At 53.8% G+C, this 21898-nt stretch overlaps 1 protein-coding gene across 1 annotated transcript; it reads right to left on the reverse strand.

Moving 5' to 3' along the window:
* Nucleotides 1-1771: 1771 nt before the first annotated feature.
* Nucleotides 1772-21196, reverse strand: LCA5L (lebercilin LCA5 like). The gene is made up of 9 exons (XM_056119637.1): nucleotides 21147-21196; nucleotides 19434-19762; nucleotides 14487-14526; nucleotides 12447-12921; nucleotides 6838-6975; nucleotides 6073-6157; nucleotides 3740-3846; nucleotides 3468-3585; nucleotides 1772-2499 (listed from the first exon to the last, which is right to left on the reverse strand). The coding sequence occupies exons 1-9, from the start codon at nucleotides 21194-21196 to the stop codon at nucleotides 1772-1774; spliced, it is 2070 nt and encodes a 689-aa protein (XP_055975612.1).
* Nucleotides 21197-21898: the final 702 nt, after the last annotated feature.

Below are 21898 nucleotides of genomic sequence, written 5' to 3' on the forward strand. Positions count from 1 at the left end.
CCAACAGTGCAGACCGTCGCAACGTGAAGGTCACGCGCTACCCCCCGAGCCACGTCCCCGAGCCCCAAAGTGTTTCTAACTTTCATGCGCTCCGAAGAGAATAACACTAATCAGTGTTGTTGAAAATGTCACCCACTGGCAAACCTCTGGCCACTATGAAGTTTCTGTGAAGTGTCTCTTCCTTTCTGATTGTTTTCCTGCAACCTGATGCACCGTTGTTTGTGCCTGAGTTGTTTTTTAAGTTTCAGATGAGATGTATTTTATGTGGTATTTATGCTTCGTAGATTGGACCCAGGTTAAGAGAGCCTGAACCCAGGCACCTTGGTTAAGTTGGCTGCCATGGCTGAATGTCTAATCCATAAAGTGTAGTCAGAGCTGGTACCACGGTTTTGAAAACTTTCCCCCTAATTAAAAGCTTTGCAAGTGTCTTTGTGGCTTCCCTCCTCTGGGACTAGCCTGGGCTGGGGCTGATTCCTTCATGACAAGGGGCCGACAGGTGACCCTGCTTGCTGGCTATGCACTCTGGTGGGTCTCTTGGGACCCCTCCTTGCCCTGTCTCTGAAGACTAAGGAGGGTTGGGGGGGGTCCCCGTGGGCTGGAGCGCAGCTGGCCTGTGCTGGCCGATCTTTGTGGCCCGGGGTCAGCCTCCCCAGGACTGGCTCATGTACTGTCATCCCCCTCCCCCCAGCCCAGAGCCAACCGGGGGTGGGGGGTGGGGGGCTCGCAGGGCTGGCCCCAGGCCAATGGGCGAGGGTCTCCCTGGCCAGCCTTTCCTCTGGCCTTGCCAAGGGAAGGGATGGGTGATGCTAAGTGAGGCCAGAGCCAGGTACTGTGTGGGATAGAAATAAAGGGGTCCAAGGCCAGGTGCAGACCACCCTGCATGCCTGACCTCGTCTCGGGGTGCTTTCCCAATGAACTCGGACCCTGGAAGGACTGGAGGTGGGTGTGGGAAGTCCGGAAGAGAACCTGAGGACTGATAACTACCTCCATGGAAGTAAGCTCCTTCGCTTGCCGGCAGCTGCCCCCACCAGGCACCGCCAGGGGTCGCTCCTGAGGCTTGCTGGCTGTGCCCTCAAACCAAATCCTACTACCAGGAAACACAGCCTGACCCATGGACAGGACTCTCACATAAACACTTGGAGCAAAAATTGTCTCAGAGTTTTTTTCCCACCCCTGATTTTGGATTACAACTGGTGGTTCCCATGGTTTGCTCCTGCCTCTGCTCTGGGATCATGGGTCGGGGGAGGCGGGGAGTGCACCATATGGGGTGCCAAGGAGTGAAGCTAGGTCGGCCACGTGCGAGGAGAGCACCCACTCTGCAGTGCTCTGGGGGCCCGGTAGTATCTTCTCGTCTGTGTGTGTGTGAGTGCGCGTGATCGTGTGTGTCTGTGTCTGTGTGCGCGCGCATTAGGGCCCGGATAGTGTCTTGCGTGTGCGTGTGTGTGTGTGTGTGTGTATGTGCTAGGGTCACACCCTGTTGTGCTTAGGGGTGTGGTGCCGTGGATGAAGCCAGGGTCAGTGGGCTCCAGCCTTCCCTGCGAGCGCTGCCCTTTCCGAGCGAGCACACTCCCCCTGCGTTAGCGTAGCACACCTGCGTTAGCCCAGTGCACCCCTCGGTTAGCTGAGCGTACCCCTGCGTTACCCGAGTGCATCCCCCTGGTTAGCCAAGCTCCCCCTGCGTTAGCCATGCGCACGCCCTGGTTATTCGCCGGACTGACTCCCAGATGCCCAAGAACTAGCGTTGGCCAACCAAGCTCAGGAGCGACTTTATTTAGATGATTATCTTCCTCTTGCCCTCCGGGGGGGACGGCGACGGCACCGAGTCGGGCATGGTCACTCTGGAGTCCCCGAAGGCGTTGTTGGCCGGGGCCTGGCCGGGGGGCGGCTGGCCGGGGGCCCCGAACAGCTCCTCCATCAGGCTGCTCTTCCTGTCCCGGAGCGCGCGGCGCGCGCGGCCCAGCGACGGCTCGTAGGCGCAGGTGGCCGCGTCCGGGCGCGCACGCGGGCGGCCGGGCCGGGGTCCTGCACCCACCCCGGCGCCCGCCGCCGGCAGCCCGTGGTGCAAGTTCTCAATCACCTCCGTGAAGGAGTAGTGCTTGCGTGGCCGGAGTGGGGGTCGGCTCCTGGGGGGCGCCGACGGCTCGGGGGGCGCCTCTGCTGTCTGCTCGCGCTCCGGTACCCGCTCGCGCTCCGTTGCCAGCTCCCGCTCCGGTGCCCGCTCCCGCTCCAGTGCCCGCTCCCGCTCCAGTGCCCGCTCGCGCTCCCTCTCCGGTGCCCGCTCGCGCTCCCTCTCCGGTGTCCACTCGCGCTCCCTCTCCGGTGTTCGGTCACGCTCGCGCTCCTGCTCCGGGCCGGCCGCCGGGAGGCACTTCGCGGGCAGCTCCTGCTCGGGGGTCCTCGCCGCGCCCTTCTCGGGAGCGGCCCTGTCTCCCAGTCTCCCAGCACTGTCCAGGGACGCGGGCACCTCCGTCCCCGCCGGCTCCTGTCCCCAGGCTGGATCTGTGGGAGAGGGAGGGAGGAGAGGCGGGTCGGTGGTTGGACGGTTGGACGGCCAGCTCTGGGCAGAGTGGGCAGGGCCTAACAGGGTGGGTAGGCTGGCTTGTTACTGTCCATGCCCGCGGGGAGGCCGGGAACCCCGGGCAGGGTCCCCCGGGACTCAGCGCCACTTGGAGTCTTTGCAGCCGGCTCAGCTCCCGGGAACCTCGCCCAGGTTAAAGCGCGGAGATTGGTTCCCATCCTTTTCGGGGCCATGGATGCCCGGGGCTGCCCCCAGCTGGGCCTGGGATGGAACTGGGACCGGCCACCTCAAAAATCCTCTTTATCTCCCCAGACGGCCTGCAGAATTGTCAGTGTGCACGTACGCATACATGCATGCACACGCACCAGTACACGCACACATACAGGTACATGCCCACACTCACACACACATGCTCACACAAAAGCATGCACATGGGTACATGCACATTGGTACACGCACACATGCACACGCACACAGACAGGTACACATGCTCATACAAGCATCTACACATGGGCACATGCACACACATATACACAGACATATGTACACTCACACACACACAAGCATGCACACACAGGCAAATAGGTCACCAGCTCAGGCACACCCCCAGAAATAGGTCTCAGGGGTTGGCCCACTGCATGGCTTAGTTCTTGTGGTATCTGGATGTCTCAAGGGGGGGGCGGGGTTAGGGAATGATGGAAGTACAGTCCACTGAGGGACTGGCAGGAGAGATGCTTCTAGCCCAGGGAAGGTGGAGAACCAGCCGTTATTGGTGGTGGAGGGGGGCAGCCTATGTCAGGTGGTCCCAGTCCTTGTTATGGGGCCCAGCCATGTTAGAGGGTCTCGGTCCTTATTGGGGTCCCAGCCCATGTTAGGGGAGCCCAGTCCTTATTACAGGGGCCCAGCTATGTTAGGGGGTCCCTGAAGCCTTCACTGGCTGGTGAATCACCGTGGTGTCTTCTCCTGGGGTCCTCCTGGCTGGGGTGCTTGCTGGCACTGGGCGGGGTGGGGCAGGCGCTGGCTGCCGCTTTCTCCTTAGGACCGGAGCTTCCTACTTTCTTTTTCGCCTGCAATGGAGAGAGCAGCGCCAACATCCCCCTTGGGTGACAGATGCTCTCTGTGTCGTGGGATTCCGACTGCCGACGGCGACAGAGGTGGCAGCCCTGCTTCTCTGTGCCCATGCGCCCGGCCAGTCTCCCAGCTGGGTGCGGGTCTCTGTACCTTGGCTGTCACAGCTGGCACATCGTAGGATTTCTGGGTCTCCTGGTGTTTCATCATCACAAGCGGGTAACTTTTCTTGTCCACCTGGGTTGCTTTTGTAGAAGAAACTAGAGAGGAATGACATAGTTCAGACACAGGCTCTACGGAACAATCCTGCAGACGGAACAAAGTCATCAGTACTTCCTAGAACCAGCTTAGCACTCGCCTGTTCCCTTCTTCCCTTGCCATTTCCCTTGTTTTTCTTCTTCTTTTTTTTTTTTTTTTTGGTCTTTGTTTTTATGTCATACCCGACCATACTCGGGTGTAACTTCTGGCTCTGCTCAGGAATTATTCCTGATGGTGCTTTTTTTTTTTTTTTTTTTGCTTTTCGCTTTTTGGGTCACACCTGGCGATGCTCAGGGGTTACTCCTGGCTCTGCACTCAGGAATCAATCCTGGCGGTGCTCAGAGGACCATATGGGATGCTGGGATTTGAACCTGGGTCGGCCGTGTGCAAGGCAAACGCCCTACCCGCTGTGCTATCGCTCCAGCCCCTACTGGTGGTGCTTGAGGGACATATGCGATGCCGGGGATAGAACCTGGGTCGGCAGCACAAGGCAAACGCCCTCCCCACTGTATGCCCTTCTGCTTGTTTCATCTTATTTGGGCGCAGGGATTAAGGACATCATGGGGATGTCAGTCAGGAGCCACATGGCCGGGGCACCCATGTCCCTTCCTGCAGACATGTGTGGGGAGAGGTTCTGAGCCTGGACTCATGGTCATCACAACAGTGTTCTCGCAGGTTTGCTTTTCTCTTGAGCTTGTGCTTCAGCCCCTGAAGCTTCCCTCTGCCCTCCACTCTGAAGTTTTACCCTATTAAAGGAACTCTCAGCAGGTGGCTGATGCCACAGAACACACGCTGGCAAGAACCAGACTCCGGCCAGCTATGGCCCCTAAACAGTAACAGCAACAAAGGTAAGAAATCCTGGACCCCTGGGCCAGCTGGTGAGATACCGCCTCTGGGGGCTGTCATTTCAGTTCCACTGTCATTGACTCACAGGGCAGATGCGGTCATACTGTGGATCTGTGAGCCGTGTGGTCCAGTGACTGTCGGAATGTGGTCATACTGTGCATCTCTGTGAGCTGTGTGGTCCAGTGGCCATCGGGATGCAGTCATACTTTGCATCTGTGAGCTGCATGGGTCAGTGGCCATTGGGATACGGTCATACTGTGTATCTCTGTGAGCCACATGGTCCTGTGGTCATTGGGATGTGGTCATACTGTGCATCTCTGTGAGTCGTGTGGTCCAGTGGCCATTGGGATGCAGTCATAATTTGCATCTGTGAGCCGCGTGGTCCGGTGGCCATCGGGATATGGTCATGCTGCGCATCTGTGAGCCGCATGGTCCAGTGACCGTCGGAATGCGGTCATACTGTGAATCTCTGTGAGGTGTGAGGTCCAGTGGCCATCGGGATGTGGTCATACTGTGGTATCTGTGAGACTCATGGTCCAGCGGCCATTGGGATGCAGTCATACTGTGGCTGACCGCACACTAATCTGTTTTCTGGATACAGGCAGGAGAGACAGAGCCGTGGGGAGAGCTGATGCATAGTTCCAGCTGTGGAAACAGCCTGTCTCACTCCTTCTTAGCCTGCCTCAGTCTGGGAGTCCAGAAGGTCTCGGGGTGGGCGGGGCTGGCATCTCCAGCCTGTGCCGGCAGTGGAAGGAGGCTGCAGGGCAGGGCACAGGGGATTCCAGGACAGGTGGTGGGGGCAAAAGGCTGGGGGCAGAGTAGATAGAGCCAGGGGACTTTGTGGGGAGCTTTGCGGGGAGCCAGAGCTGTTCTCTGCCCTGACTGTGGTTTGGGGAAGCCATGGCCCCACACCCATGCGATGGGGCGTCTCTTGGAGCCTGTGTCCCTGGATCCTGCTGGGTGGAGGAACGCACACAGGGAAAGCGCCATATTTGGGGCGGAGGGACGTCTTGTGGGAGGTTGGGGTTCAGTCCCCAGCACCGCGGTGCACCCTGAGCACAGAGCCAGGAGTCACCCCCGAGCGCATCAGGTGTTGTTCTGAAACTGAAACAGAGAGACTCGGGCAAACTGTTTGCTTCCAGCTGAAAAACTCCAGAGTGTCTCCAGGGAGGAACAGGGGTGCTGGTCAGAGAATGGGGGGTGCTGGACAGCAAGCTTCTTTTCTAGCTCTTCTCACCATATCACACCAGAACAGCCCCACCCCCACCCCCAGAGATGGCCCAGTGCCAAACACAGCCATTCTTAGAAATGGTTCGGCTGGGGAAAAAAAATCTGAGTAGGTCCTTGATGGTAGATTTTGAGCCAAACGAGTTCAAGCATACCTTTCAGATCGTCTTGAGGCTCGCATAAGTTCTTCAGAATCCGGTTGGTATAGATGTTTCTGATCTCCAACTCCCGCTCCTTCTCCTACAGAGAACCACAGTACAACCATTTATTTATTTATTTTTTTTTGCTTTTTTGGGTCTCACCCGGCAATGCACAGGAGTTACTCCTGGTTCATACACTCAGGAATCACTCCTGGCAGTGCTTGGGGGACCATATGGGATGCTGGGAATCGAATCCAGGTCGGCTGTGTGCAAAGCAAACGCCCTACCTGCTCTGCTATTGCTCCAGCCCCAGCACAACTGTTTTCTGGCTGCAGTGATGGGACAGCGGGCAGGGCACGTGCCTTGTACATGCTTGACCCAGGTTCATTTTTCTTTCTTATTGTTGTTCTTTTTTTTTTTTTTTTTGGTGGTGGTGGAGAGGGCACATACCCAAAGGAGCTCAGGGATCACTCCTGGATCTGCACTCAGGGATTACTCCTGGGCAGTGCTCAGGGGCCCATATGGGATCCCGGGGATCGAACCCCGGTCCGCAACATGTCAGGCAGGTGCCCTCCCCGCTGGACTACAGCTCCGGCCCGTCCTGTGAATTCTTTCTAATGACAACATCTCCCGGGAAATTGCAGGCTGGTAGGAGAGAAAGGCGATTTGCGGACTATCCCCAAAGTTAAATAACTCAGAGGCAAGGCAGGCTTGGTCAGCATCTGGAATATTCTGGGAAGCAGCATGTCTCAGCTTTGCCCCAATCTGGGGGATGGGTACCTTAAGTTTTTGTTGGAGTCGCTTCATTTCCATCTGCAGCGTCTTGCTGGTTGTCTGAGCAGCCAGACACTTCCGGTTCTCCGTGGCCAGCTGCTGGCTGAAGGCTTTGTTGTTCAGCCTCAGTTGTTTTTCCAGCCTCTGGAAATAGTACAGATTTCATCTCTCTGGGACCCAAGATAACGGGATTAGCTATGTTTATATTTATGAGATGTGCCAGATTTCTTTCTTTCTTTTTTCTTTTTTCTTTCTTTTTTTTTTTTTTTACTTTTTGGATCACACTCAGCTATGCACAGTGGTTACTCCTGGCTCTGCACTCAGGAGTTACTCCTGGCGGTGCTCGGGGGACCATATGGGATGCTGGGAATTGAATCTGAGTTGGCCGCATGCAAGGCAAATGCCTTCCCCGCTGTGCTATTGCTCCAGCCCCCGTGCAGGATTTCTTTTTTTGGGTCACACCTGGTGGTGCACAGTGGTTACTCCTGGCTCATGCACTCAGGAATTACTCCTGGTGGTGCTCAGGGGATCATATGGGATGCTGGGGATTGAATCTGGTCTGCCACGTGCAGGGCAAATGCCCTATCCGCTGTGCTATCCCTCCAGTCCCGAGATGTGCAAGATTTCAATGCATTTTTTTTTTTTTTGCCACATCTGCTGATGCTCAGGGGTTACTCCTGGCAGGAAATCACTCCTGCCGGTGCTCGGGGGACCCTGTGGGATGCTGGGGATGGAAAAAGTCAAGCCCCCTGTCCGCTACCTGCTGTATTCTCTCTCCAGCCCCAGAGTGAATTAGTCCTTGAATTCACTTTGGTTCTGTGCCTATAGAGAAAAACGTGAAGGATTTGAACATTTATATGTAAAAATAAACATACATGAGACATAAATGTTTTCTGTGACATAACAGACACATGCGAAGATGTATCTAATATTCGTGACAGAACTTTGTTCTGTATTCTGTGTACAAGCAGCAGCAGCCAAGGTGTAGGGGCCAGAGCGAGCAAGGGCGAGAGGGAGGAGAGCAGGTGCTCAGCGGCTGGGCAGATGCTCTGTAGCTGGAGTCCTGAGTTCAACCCCACCCCGCCAACACACACTCCTACAGAGCTCCCTCCCTCCCAGCACCACCACCCAGCACCTCGGTCACTCTAAGGGCCTCCATCTGCAGATCCCACCATGCTGCTGCTTCTTTTTTTTTTTTTTTGCTCTTTTGTTTGGTCACACAGAGCGATGCTCAGGGATTACTCCTGGCTCCGCACTCAGGAATCACTCCCGGCAGTGCTCGGGGAACCCAGTGGCATGCCAGGAATGGAACCCAGCTGGGCTGCATGCAGGGCAGATGCCCTCCCCTCTGTGCTCTCGCGCCCGCCCCTGTTTTTTGTCTCTTTGGACTTAGATGCAAATGGCCTGTTTCATTCCTAAACTCCTGACAGAATCCCGTGGTCTTGAAATAAGATTAAGTTCATTCATTTTTATCTACTTCTTTTTTTTTTTTTAATGTAGGAGTACTGCTATTTATTTAGCCACTGATTAGGCTGATTGAATTGGGCCTACCTCCACCTTACTTTTTTTTTTTTCATTTTTTATAATTTTATTTATTGAATCACTGAGAGAGCAGTTACAAAGCTTTTGGGTTTAAGTCTCGGTCATACAATGAAACACCCGTACCTTCACCAGTGCCCATTCTCCACCACCAAAAAACCCAGTATACCCCCATCCCGCACCCTTCCCCTACCTGTGGGGCAGATGATTTCCACATTACTCTCTCTCTACTTTGATCACATTCAACATTTCAACACCACACCCAACATTATTACTTGGGATTTTACCCCAACACTCAGATCTGCCGAAAAGGCAACAGTAGACAATTTGTTTTCTATTGCTGGTTATGAATAACATATGATGTCGCATGGCTGTGTGTGGCCTGCAGTAGTGGCCACATGATTTTGAAATTATGGAATTTTAACAATTAAATCTGGAGGGATTTCTGCTAAAATCTGCTGGGTTCCTCGACTTGTTCCTGAGTCTCTGGGATCATGGCTGTTAAGCAGGAGCCAGAGAGGTCGTTTGTGGATGGCAACTTGGGGTCTTGTTGGGATGGAGAGGAAAGGGCCGTCTCCACCCCCATCCTGTGAGACCCCGCGTGTCTTGTCACTGAGGGCCCAAACCTGACTGTCCAATGGCCCCTGGAGGATGGCAGCCACTGGGCAGCCAGGGGGAACAGGTCAACGCACGAAACCTATTCCTACCTGGGGTGGCCCGGCGCTGATAACCTACTGCAGGGACCGGACGCATTTCTGCCGAAAGTCATTGGGTTTCAAGATTTGTTTCTGAGTCTCTGGGATCGTGGCCGTTAAGCAGTTCGATCAGGAACCAGAGAGGCCATGCCTCCAATTATATAGCTGAGCCCGAGGTGGTTTGTGGGTGTGTCTCCCACATACCTACCTTTTGGCCATTTACTTTCTTGGTAAACTTTGCCCCAAGTTTTTGGGGTCTGGCCAAAGACACAGCAACAATTTTGGGGTATTTGGAAGTCTGAAGGCGCCAGGCGCCATCAGGCTGCTGATGCACTTGCCTCACAGGTACAGACTGACCTGCTGGCGGCATCATACCCCCATATCTTCTACTTCAATCAGTGAGTTCCTTCCTAATAAAAACCCTCCCCTGTTTTCAGAGAGAATTTTCTCACATAAAATGGTCCCCAAACAAAAACTAAAAGGATAAAAGAATATGTGAGCTACAGAGAGCAAAAAGCATGATGAGGGGCTGGAGCAGATAGGGCGTTTGCCTTGCACACGGTTGACCCGGGTTTGATCCCCAACATCCCATATGATCCCCCGAGCACTGCCAGGAGTAATTCCTGAGTGCAGAGCTAGGAGGAACCCCTGAGCATCGCCAGGTGTGACCCACAAAGCAAAACCAAAAACCAAAAACCAAAAAAAAAAACAAAAAACCCAAACCTTTGAACCAAGTAGCTTGCCGCAGAGATTTCTCCAGACCCTAATTATCTAAAATTTTAGAATTCCAGGAGAGCACAGCTGTGACATCTTATGCTATTCATAATACAATACAAAAGAGAGTATGGGGGAGAGTGTCTGCCATAGAGGCAGGGGGAGGGATGGGATGGGGGGGATACCGCGGAACCTTGGTGGTGGAGAATGTGCACTGGTGGAGGGTTGGGTGATCGATCACTGTATGGACTGAAACTCAAACAGGAAAGCTTTGTAACTATCTCACGTGGATAAAAAAAAATAAATAATAAGGGGGTATGGTGCCGCCAGCAGGTCAATCTGTACCTGTGAGGTGAGTGCATCAGCAGCCTCATGGCGCCTTCAGACTTCCAGATACCCCAAAATTGCTGCTGTGCCTTTGGTCAGACCCCAAAAACATGGGGCAAAGTTTACCAAGAAAGTAAACGGCCAAAAGTTAGGTATGTGGGAAACACACCCACAAACCACCTCTGGCTCAGCTATATAATTGGAGGCAAGGCCTCTTTGGCTCCTTATTGAACTGCTTAATGGCCATGATCCCAGAGACTCAGAAATGAATCTCGGAACCCAGCGGCTTTAGGTAGAAATGCGTCCTGTCTCTGCAGTAGGCTACTGGTGCTGGCCCAACCCAGGTGGGAATAGGTTTCGTGCCTTGGCCTGTTCCCCCTGGCGGCCCAGTGGCCGCCATCCTTCTGAGGCCACTGGATAGTCACATTTGGGCCCCCAGTGACGAGACACACAGGGCCTCACGGGATAGGGGTGGAGCCAGGCTTGTCCTCCCCACCCCAATGAGACCCCAAGTCATCGCCCACGAATGGCCTCTCTGGCTCCAGAGCAAGCTGCTTAACGACCATGATCCCAGAGACTCAGAAACAAATCTCAAAATCCATTTGGCAGAAATGCATCCGGACCTTACAGTACATTACTGTCGCCAGGCCACCCCAGAGAGGAAAGGGTGTTGTCCCTCCACCTGCTCCCTCTTGGCGGCTTGGTGGCCGTCATCCTCCAGAGGCCACTGGACAGTCAGACATGGGCCCGCAGTGACGAAACTTGTTGGGCCTCACGAGATGGGGGGGGGGGGGGAGCTGAGCCTGTCCTCCCCACCCCAACGAGATCCCAAGTCATTGCCCACGAACGGCCTCTCTGGCTCCTCATCAAGCTGCTCAATGGCCTTGATCCCAGAGACTCAGAAACAAATCTCGAAGCCCAGCGACTTTTGGCAGAAATGTGTCCAGACCCTGCAGTAGGTTACTGTCGCTGGGCCACCCCAGGGGGGAAAGGGTGCTGTCCCTCTGCCTGTTTCCTTCTGGCAGCTCAGTGGCCGTCATCCTCCAGAGGCCAGTGGACAGTCAGGCATGGGCCCGCAGTGACGAAACTTGTTGGGCCTCATGGGATGGGGTGGAGCCAGGCCTGTCCTCCCCACCCCAATGAGACCCCAAGTCATCGCCCACGAACGGCCTCTCTGGCTCCTCATCAAGCTGCTCAATGGCCATGATCCCAGAGACTCAGGAGCAGATCTCGAAACCCAGTGGCTTTCTGCCAAGCAGAAATCCCTCCAGATTTAAGTGTTAAAATTTCGGAATTTCAAAACCACATGGCCCGATTGCAGCCACACGACATCATATGTTATTCATAACCAGCAATAGAACACAAATTGTCTATTGTTGCCTTTTCAGCAGATCTGAGTGTTGGGGTAAAATCTCAAATAATAATGGTGGGTCTGGTGTCGAAATATTGAATGTGATCAAAGTAGAGAGAGAGTAATGTGGAAATCATCTGCCCCACAGGTAGGGGGAGAGTGTGGGGTGGGGGTATACTGGGGTTTTTGGTGGTGGAGAATGGACACTGGTGAAGGTACGGGTGTTTCATTGTATGACCAAGACTTGGACCCAAAATCTTTGTGGCTGCTCTCACAGTGATTCAATAAATTATAAAAAGTGAAAAAAAAAGTAAGGTGGAGTTCATGTACAATTCAATCAGCTAATCAGTGGCTGAATAAATAGCAGTACTCCTACAAAAAATAATAATTAAAAAAGATAGTAAAATAAAATTAACATTCTGAATTAAAAAAATTAACGTGGAGTTCATACCAATTCAATCAGCTTAATCAATGGCTGAATAAATAGCAGTACTCCTACATTATCGGGCTGGAGCAATAGCACACTGGGGAGGGCGTTTGCCTTGCACGTGGCAGACCTGGGTTTGATTCGTTCATCCCTCTCGGAGAGCCCAGCAAGCTACCGAGAGTATCCCGCCTGCATACTGGGGCCTGGCAAGCTCCCTGTGGCATATTTGATATGCCAAAAACAGTAACAAGTCTCACAATGGAGACATTATTGGTGCCCGCTTGAGCAAATCAATGAACAACGGGAAAATAGAGCTACTCCATATATATTATATATAATATGTATATATATATAGAGAGAGAGTGAGAGAAAGAGAGAGAGAGAGAGAGAGAGAGAGCGCGAGCGCTGGACTGAGGGCTTGGGCCGGGCAGTTCCTGCAGGCTGAAGCTCCCGGGACACGCAGTGGGGATGTCGAACATGCCACAGCCGCAACATGACCCACCTGCCAGCCACCCACCTCCCCTCCCGGCCTCCTCCTCGGCCTCAGCCTCAGAGGACACACCTGTATCTTCTTGTCGTTCGCCTCCAGCTTGGCGGTGAGGGCAGACAGCTTCTGGGTCAGCTCCTCGCGCTCCGCCAGGTTCTTGTCCTCCGAGAGGCGCTGCAGGCCCAGCAGGGCATCCTTGGTCTTGAGCAGCTCCTGGTCGGTCTCCCGGAGCTTCCGAACCACGCTCCTCTCCTTGCCCTGCGACTTCTTCAGCAGCTGCCGCAGGTTCTTGACCTCGTTCTGGTGCTTGGCCACGATCTGCGGCAGATTGTTCTGCGAGTTCTCGTACTTGCCGATGGCTTTCAGGTGCCGGAACTGAACCTGTTTCAGGAACTGGTTCTCGATGATGGTGGCCTCCAGCCTGCGCGTGATGTCCGCCAGCTCATTCTTCAGCTCCTTGATCTTGTGCAGCCTGGCGGAGAGGACCCGGTGGGTCACGGCGTCCCTCCTCTGGGCCAGCATGCCGAGCTGGGGGTGCAGGGCCGGGCTGCTCCACTCGAGCTGCTGGAGGCCTGTGCAAGCAGAGAAGCGAGTTCGTGATTCCCCAAGAGACGTGCTCCTAACACTGTTCATGCAAGTATGTTCATGCCAGAGGTTCCGGGGCTAGTCCCAGCTCTCTGCTTGGTTGGAAGGGGGGTTGCTCCTGAGGGTCTTGGGGGAAGCTGTGGTGCTGGACATGGAATGGGGATCAGCAGCAAGCAGCCCCTTAGCCCCTGGGCCCTCCTCCAGCTCCTAGGCCAGGTGTTTTGTGCGACAATATCTCAGTGAACCCTGACTTGCCACAGTCCACTGTAAAGCCCTGTGTTTCAAAGCCGAGTGTCCAAGGGGATAGAACCACTAAAGGATGCAGGGTAGATTGAAAACTGAGTGTCTGCAGAGGCTGCACTGATTTCTACTATAAAAGCTATACCAGAAGGGGCCAGAACGGTTGCACCACAGTGTGTGTGTGGGGTGTTGGCCTTGCACACGGCTGATTTGCATTAGATTCCTGGCATCCCACAGGATCTCCAGAGCACAGTCAGGAGTGATTTCTGAGTGCAGAGCCAGGAGGAATCCCCCAAGCATTGCTGGGTATGGGCCCCCACCACTCCCACTACCCCCCCCCCCAAGAAAAAGAAAAAAAAAACCCTATACCAGTAATCAGGAGAGCTTGCATTAAGAGCTGGCCATGGGTTTTTGGTGGTGGAAAATGTGCACTGGTGAAGGGACGGGTCTTTCATCATTGTATGACCGAGACTTAAACCCGGAAGCTTTGTGACTGTTCTCACGGTGATTCAGTAAATAAATTTATAATGGGCTGGAGTGATAGCACAGCGGGAAGGGCGTTTGCCTTGCACATGGCTGACCCGGGTTTGATTCCCAGCATCCCATATGGTCTTCCAAGCACTGCCAGGAGTAATTCCTGAGTGCATGAGCCAGGAATAACCCCTGTGCATCGCCGGGTGTGACCCAAAAAGCATTTAAAGAAAAAAAAAGAGCTAGCTGTCTGTGGGCTGGAGAGTGCAGTGGTTAAGGCAGTTGCCTTCATGTGGCTGATCCTGGTTCCATCCCTGCCATCACATTTGGTTCCTTGGGCACTTCCAGAGGCAGTCCTGTGCCCAGAGCCAGTGATAGGTTCTGAGCACCCACTGACTGTGGTCCCCAAACGGAACCCCAGTGAGCTTGCTGAGGTTAGGGTTTAAGGAGATGCTTCAGTTGTGGGGTGTAATCCTCCCCACTCTGTTACCGGGTAGCCAGAGTACAATGGGGGAGTCCAGCAACGTGTGGGGACATCCCCTATGCCCCCAGGAGAACCCCCAGAGCCACTCACAGCGCACATTCAGGTAGCCTGTCTCTCAGTTCCGCAACGCCCGAGGCTGAACATGGTGGGAACAGTTGGCCTGTCCCACTGGAACGTGTCAGGGGTGACATTCCTTGGTACTCGCTCCTGGCTGCCCAGTGGGACAGGCTGGCTTCAAAAGGGGTGGAGGGCGATAGCACAGTGGGGACGGCATTTGCCTTGCACACGGCTGACCTGGGTTGGATCCCTGGCATCCCATAGGGTCCCCTGAACACTTCCAGGAGTGATTCCTGAGCACAGAGCCAGGAGTAACCCCTGAGCAGCACTAGGTGTGTCCCCCCACCCCAAAAATAATCTGAAGAGGGGCTGGAGTGATAGCACAGCAGATCATGCGTTGGCTTTGCACACGGCTCACCTGGAATTGATTCCCAGCATCCCTTATGGTTCCCAAGGCACTGCCAGGAGTAACTCCTGGGTGCAGAGCCTGGAGTAACCCCTGAGCATTGCTGAGGGTGACCCCCAAAAGACAAAAAGCCAAAAAAATTCTGAGGCATGGAAACATTCACCCCTGTAGACCAATGTGATTGCAGTAAATATAAATCCCAGACAGAGAAAGGGCACTGGGGAGGGGGGACAGGGCTGTTTGTCTTCAGCCCTGTCATGCTACCATGACTCAACTTGACCGAAGTGCTTGCACTATTGTCCACACTTTGGGGGCCTGACCCTGGCAGGGGAGTTTCCCTGAGGCTAGATGGAGCGAGCGCGGTGCCACACAAGCCCCCTTCCTGCCACATGCGGGCTGGAGGACTTGACCCTGTGGTCACGCAGTGTGGAGGGCGACCGGCTGGCAAATAGGACGCGTCAGACTCTGAAACACTACGTGGTCCTGGGCAAGGTACACGGGGGAAAATCGGGGATCCTTGGAGCCAGAGCAACAGTTCAGTGGGTGGGGAGCCTGCTCAGAGCCCCCCAAGCCCCGCCAGAGTCACCCCTGAGCACAGCGCCAGCAATAAACCCTGAGCACACGTGGTGTGACCCCCAAGTCCCAAAAGAACAAAATCAAACCGCCCCCCCACCCACATTCCAGAAACTCTATCACACTGAAGTTCTGCTATCATCCACAGAATTTTTCCCTAAGGTAAGGTAAAGCCCCTCCCGTTGATCGTCGATTTGCTCGAGCGGGCCCAGTAACGTCTCCATTGGAGACTTTGTTGTTACTGTGTCTGGCATATCGAATACGTCACGGGGAGCTTGCCAGGCTCTGCCGTGCGGGCGAGATACTCTCGGTAGCTTGCCGGGCTCTCCGAGAGGGGCGGAGGAATCGAACTCGGGTCGGCCATTTTGGCCGCTTGTAAGGCGAACGCCCTACCCGCTGTGCTATCATCCACAGAATTTTTCCCTATTAAAAATTATTTTTCGACCATAAAAGATGCTGTCATCAGCCTCTCAAGCTGGAGAGTGAAAATCATCCTGAGGGCCAGAGCAATAGCACAGCGGGGAGGGCATTTGTCTTGCACACGGCTGACCCAGGTTCGATTCCCAGCATCCCATATGGTCCCCCGAGCACCGCCAGGAGTAATTCCTGAGTGCAGAGCCACAGAGCCTGGAGGAACCCCTGAGCATCGCCAGGTGTGACCCAAAAAGGAGAAAAAAAAAAAGAAGAAAATTGTCCCAAGGCAGCTGTCCTCAGCCCTGTCAGTGACTCCTTTGCTGTGCTCCCAGCCAACTCATTTCAGATAAACCAGAGCCTGGGCAGATGGGGCCGCCCTGGCCTCTGGCGGGCGGGAATTCTAGCATCCCCAGCCTTCCCATGCTGACTGCGGGCGTGGACCAATTCAAACATGAATTCAAACACGGCTCACACTTGAATTCATGACACCGAGCTACAGACTGGTGCCAACGTGCTAATGAATTGAGTACTCGCTGCCAAAGTGTCTTTGGCAGACACAGGGAAAGCATGTGCTGTAAGGGAATAGAAGGATTAAAAATAGACCGGGCAATGACTATCATTCCAGGGTAGACCCGGACCAAGCGCTGCAGACACGGTGCCAGGATCCGAGATACAGAACACTTGTATTAAAGATGCAGCTGAGATTTATTTCGAAGAATGTAACACACACAAGAAAGCCAAGTGAGAGCAAACCTTCACGCTTTCAGATACAGGGGTTCCGGGTCCACCCTTACTGGGGTTTCCGTTAGCTCAGGTGACCCCCACTTCCTGTGCTGCCTTCTCGCCGAGTCCCACCAACACCTAACTCACTGTCAGGTGTCTAAATCCACGATCCTGGCTATGAATGCTCAGGGTTGGGACGCTTCTGAATTTGAGGGATTACTGATTTCTTTCCATTTGGTTTTTGGGCCACATCTAATGATGCTCAGGACTTAATCTTGGTTCTGTCCTCAGGGGTCACTCCTGGAGAGCCTCGGGGGGACCACAGGGGGTTCTAGGGATCAAACTCCAGTTGGGTGGTGTAAGGCATTTGCCTTAGGTATAATACTCTCTCAAGCTCCTGAGGGGTTACTTTTTTTGGGGGGGGTCACACCTGGCGATGCACAGGGGTTCCTCCTGGCTCTGCACTGAGGAATTACTCCTGGCAGTGCTTGGAGGACCATATGTTGAACCATCGAACATCGACCATCGAACCCGGGTCGGCTGGGTGCAAGGCAAATGCCCTACCTTCTGTACTATGACTCCGAACCCCTCAAGGGTTACTTTTTGATGGCATTGATGCTGGTTGGGGTTGGGGTTTGGGCCATACCTGGAGATGCTCAGGGCTAACTTCTGAATCTGCACTTAGGAATTACTCCTGTGTTGCTCCGGAGACCATAAGAGATGCTAGGTACTGATGGGTTGGCCACATATAAGGCCGCCCTAGCCCTCCTGCCTCCATGCAGTATTTTCTGTAACTCCCCCAGTAGGCGGCGGGGCATGCTCAGTCACAGCTTCTATGACTTTTCACCTGGTGTGAAAGACATGAGGCCAGTCTCCTGTCCGTTCATGTCAGATGGTTGTTGCTAAATCAGTTTTGGTGTCAAGGATATGAAGAAATATTTTTCCCCCAGAGCTTTAACTTTCAAGGGTGTTATGGTTTCAGATACAGGGATTCCGGGTCCCCCTTCACGGTAGGTTTCAGCTAGCTTAGGTGGCCACCACTTTCTGCACGGCCTTCTCCCAGGTCCCACGGACGCCTAACTCAGTGTCAGGTGCCTAAATCCAGGCTCCAGCAGCCGTGGAACCACAGTATTGAAGCACCATCTAAATTTCATTGTGGTCATTTCTTCTCAATGCCACAGAGATTTCTTTGGACGCAATCACACTGGATGGGAAAGATTCAGACTTTCTCATCCTTTTTGCCCAGGGCCTTGCCAGTGGGTACAGGACCCCAAACCTTTTGTTTTGGGGACAAAGCTGAGAATGCTCAGGGCTTATTTTTGCTCTGGGCTCAGGGGTCACTCCTGGCGGTGCTCAGGGGTTCATATGGGATGCTGGAGATCGTGCCCAGGTCAACTGCATGCAAGGCAAATGCTGTACCCACGTTACTATCGTTCAACCTCAGGACCCCAAATCTTGAGCAAAGGGGCATCTAACCTTTTGTGATTGACTAGCTCCTGGGTTCTTTTTTTTTCTTTTTGGGTCACACCCGGCATTGCACAGGGGTTACTCCTGGCTCTGCACTCAGGAATCACTCCTGGCGGTGCTCAGGGGACCATATGGGATGCTGGGAATCGAATCCAGGTTGGCTGCGTGCAAGACAAATGCCCTACCCTCTGTGCTATCTCTCCAGCCCCAGGTCCTTCTCTTTAGAGAAATTCATGAACGCAGAGAAACTTGAAAAAGCACGGAGTTTCCTGGGTGCGCACACGTGGGCTTGGGGCCGGGGAGCCCCAACCCATAGCTGGGAAGGAAGGCACCTCAGGTGCCTGGCTGGCCCCAGGTGGTGCCAGGGCAAGAGACAATGAAGGGTCAAGGTAGCAGCGATGTATCCTGGATCACTGACCCGACTCTGGTGATCAGAGGAGGCGGACGCCTAGCTAACTAAGGAGAATTCTCGGCCTTTGCATTGGGCATATCCAGTAAGCCCGGAACTGCCCTCAGCGGGAGGGACGAGGCAGAGCTCCGGTTTGAACAGTTTGGGGGCCAGGGCTCGCCTGTGCCAGCCGGCCTCACCAGGCGTGAAGTCCATCTTCCTGGGGTGCTGAGACAGGGTTGGTTCTTCAGCTGAGATGAAAGGCAAGAAGGCAATGAAATCCACGCTTGGTGGGATTCTGTGACAAGGCCACCTGTCAACTAAAAACGGAACTGGCCTCACTACTCCACTCCAGCTTGGCCTTGTAGGGGTCAGGCTACCCACAGAACCCAGCTTGGTTATTCCAGAGTTACTGCTCAGGCTGACCCTTGTGGGTGACATGTAGGGTGGCGGGACTGAACCCAAGTTGGCTGTGTGCAAGGCAGGTGCCCTACCCACTGAACTATCTGTCCAGCCCATTCCATGTTTATTCTCTTTCTTTCTCTCTTCCTTTTCCTTCCTTTTCCTTCCTTCCTTCCTTCCTTCCTTCCTTCCTTCCCCTTCCCTCCCTGCCTCCCTCCCTCCCCCCTCTTTCTTTCTTTCTTTCTTTCTTTCTTTCTTTCTTTCTTTCTTTCTTTCTTTCTTTTCTTTCTCCTTCCTTCCTTCCTTCCTTCCTTCCTTCCTTCCTTCCTTCCTTCCTTTCTTTCTTTCTGCTTTTTTGGGCCACACCCAGAGATGCTCAGGGGTTACTCCTGGTCTGCACTCAGGAATTACTCCTGGCGGTGCTCAGGGGACCACATGGGGTACTGAGGATCGAACCCGGGTCGGCCGTGTGCAAGGCAAATGCCCTCCCTGCTCTATTATCACTCTGCTCCCTCCACGTTTTTTTTTCTTTTTCTCTTTTTAGGTCACACCTGGTGATGCACAGGGGTTACTCCTGGCTCTGCACTCAGGAATCACTCCTGGCGCTGCTCAGGGACATATGGGATGCTGGGAATCGAACCCAGGTCGGCCGCGTGCAAGGCAAACGCCCTACCCGCTGTGCTATTGCTCCAGCCCCTCCACGGTTATTCTCAATCTTTCCATCCCCTGACGCCTTCTAGAAAAGTCCACTTCAGGTACATGTTTGTAACACGGAGAACTGCTGATGGGGACTGGGGACCCCTCGAGTTTGGAAGGAGCTCCTGGGCGTGGGTCGGGAGAAGCCGCCCTTACCTGTGAGCTGGGAGATTTTGGAAACAGAATCTTCCTTCTCCTTTGGGTATTGAGTCCCCGCCTGCCAATAATTCCTACTGAGAGTTGATTCTGAGCGCTCAGGGAGAAAGTCTTCCGAGAGGTCCCAGTGGGAGGGGAAGCTTCCGCAGGTGCTCGGGCATCTACTGCAGTCAACACTCTCAGCGGAGGGACTGCTGGCCCTGAGGAAAGCGCCTGGCTCCTGGCTTGGCTCGCATCCTGCTGACCTCCGAGTTTTTCCTACTACCATACTGGGGAAAGGTTCATCTATGCTTGTTTCTGCCTTGTCAGCCAAAGATATAGTAACCGACCTAGTAGAGAGAAAGCGGTTTGGTTTGGTTTTCTAGGTGGAATAGCTACTGATGGGAGAATGAAACTGTACTTGACTACGCTTAACTCTCAGGGAAACAGCAGGAGGGTGAAGCGATAGGTCAGCTAGAAACCTTTTCTGGGCAAAGCTTGGTGTTTCTAGGGGGCCAGAGCAATAGCACAGCGGGTAGGGCATTTGCCTTGCACGCGGCCATCCTGGGTTCGATCCCCGGCATCCCATATGGTCCCCTGAGCACCGCCAGGAGTAATTCCTGAGTGCAGAGCCAGGAGTAACCGCTGAGCATCACTGGGTGTGACCCCAAAAAAGGAAAAAAAAAAAGCTTGGTGTTTCTATTACTGTTCCATAAAACATGGGACTCCTGCAACCAAACTCGCCCTAACGCTCACAGTAATCTAAGGTTCTTAGATGTAACCACAGCGACAGCAGCTTAAGAGGGAGGCTCAGAGAGCCGCAACACATGCTCTGCATGCAGTGGGCCCTGGTTCAGTCCCTGACACCACTGATGTCCCCCACCAGTGCCTCCGGAAGTGAGCACTGAGCGAGCCGAGTGTCGTATCCCTCCCCTACAGCCCCCCCATCCCCCGACCCCCGTCCAAAGACAGACAAGAAGAGGGGCTGAAGAGATAGTACAGAGGGTAAAAGCTCTTGCCTGGCAGCAACAATCCTGGGTTTGATCCCCAGCATCCCTTATGGTTCCCCTGAGCATGCCAGGAGTGATCCCTGAGTGCAGAGCCAGGAGTAACTCTAGAACATCACCGGCTATGGCCCAAAAGCCAAAGAAAAAAAATCAATTTATTCTATTCTCTAAGGGCTTTTTGCAACTCCATTGGAGTGGCAGTCAGTGGCAATATCATTTAACCACCCCAGGGCCCGGGGTGGTTAAATGAAGCCAGGGACAAGTCCAGACTTACTGGTGGAGAGACACACACTTTTTTTTTTTGCTTTTTGGGTCACATCGGCAATGCACAGGGGTTACGCCTGGCTCATGCACTCAGGAATTACCACTGGCGGTGCCTGGGGGACCATATGGGATGCTGGGAATCGAACCCGGGTGGACCGCGTGCAAGGCAAACGCCCTACCCACTGTGCTATCACTCCAGCCCCAGACACACACTTTTATTTATCAGTGGGTCACCTGCTTTTGGGATCAAACACAGAATAAGGGCAGTGATACACTAGTTCTCTTGTGCCGACCTTTGTTTCAGAATCAAGAGCAGTAACGGGTTCCTGCGATGTCAGCTTGACCCACAATTGTCGTTATTTTTATATTTGAGTCCACAGAGACCCCCAGAGCACAGATGCCACCCTCCTGATGGCATCCTGCCTGCGAATGTCGGCAGGGGAGGAGGCCGGGAGAAACTCGCTGATTGGGGGCCAAGGAGATGAGTCTGGAGGTGAAGCGTTCGCCTAGCATGCCGTCCCTGGTCTCGCCCCTCGTTTGCTCTCTGGCACCACAGAGGTTCCCCGGGCCCTGCCAGGGGTCGCACCTGAGCACAGAGTCAGGAGTGGTCCTGGGCACCACCAGGTATGGCCAACTCCCCCTGCCCCCAACCAAACTTGCTGATTTGCATGGAAAAACCATTGGGGGCAGGGGGAGGGGGAAGTATTTTGGAAGAAAAATCCAGGAATGAAAAATGGACTTTTGTTGAGTTCTGGCAATACTTTAAGTTACACAAAAGTAACCTTTTAGGGACAGACAGAGAGTACAGCACATAAGGCACTTGCCTTGCACAAGGCTGACCTGAGTTGACCCCATGAACTGCATCTTGTTCCTGGGCTCTATCAGGAGGAATTTCTGAGAACAAAATCAGGAGGAAGCCCTGAGCACTGTTGGATGTGGCTGGCCCCCCAAAGAAATCAACTTTTATAAGCAATGAATTTGGGAACATAAAAGTTAAGATGGTCTGGTGGGGGGGATGGGGGTGATGGGAGGGAAACTGGGGACACTGGTGCTGGGAAATGTACACTGGTGGAGGGATGGGTGTTGGAACACTGTAGGACCGAAACCTAATCATGAACATCTTTATAAGGGTCTGGAATCTCACAGTGATTCAATATAGAAATTTAAAAAAATGAAAACTAGGACAAAAACGTCAGGCACACACACACAAAATAA

This window comes from Sorex fumeus, unplaced genomic scaffold (genome assembly GCF_029834395.1).
Source record: "Sorex fumeus unplaced genomic scaffold, SorFum_2.1 ptg000041l, whole genome shotgun sequence".
Classification (NCBI taxonomy): Eukaryota; Metazoa; Chordata; class Mammalia; order Eulipotyphla; family Soricidae; genus Sorex; species Sorex fumeus.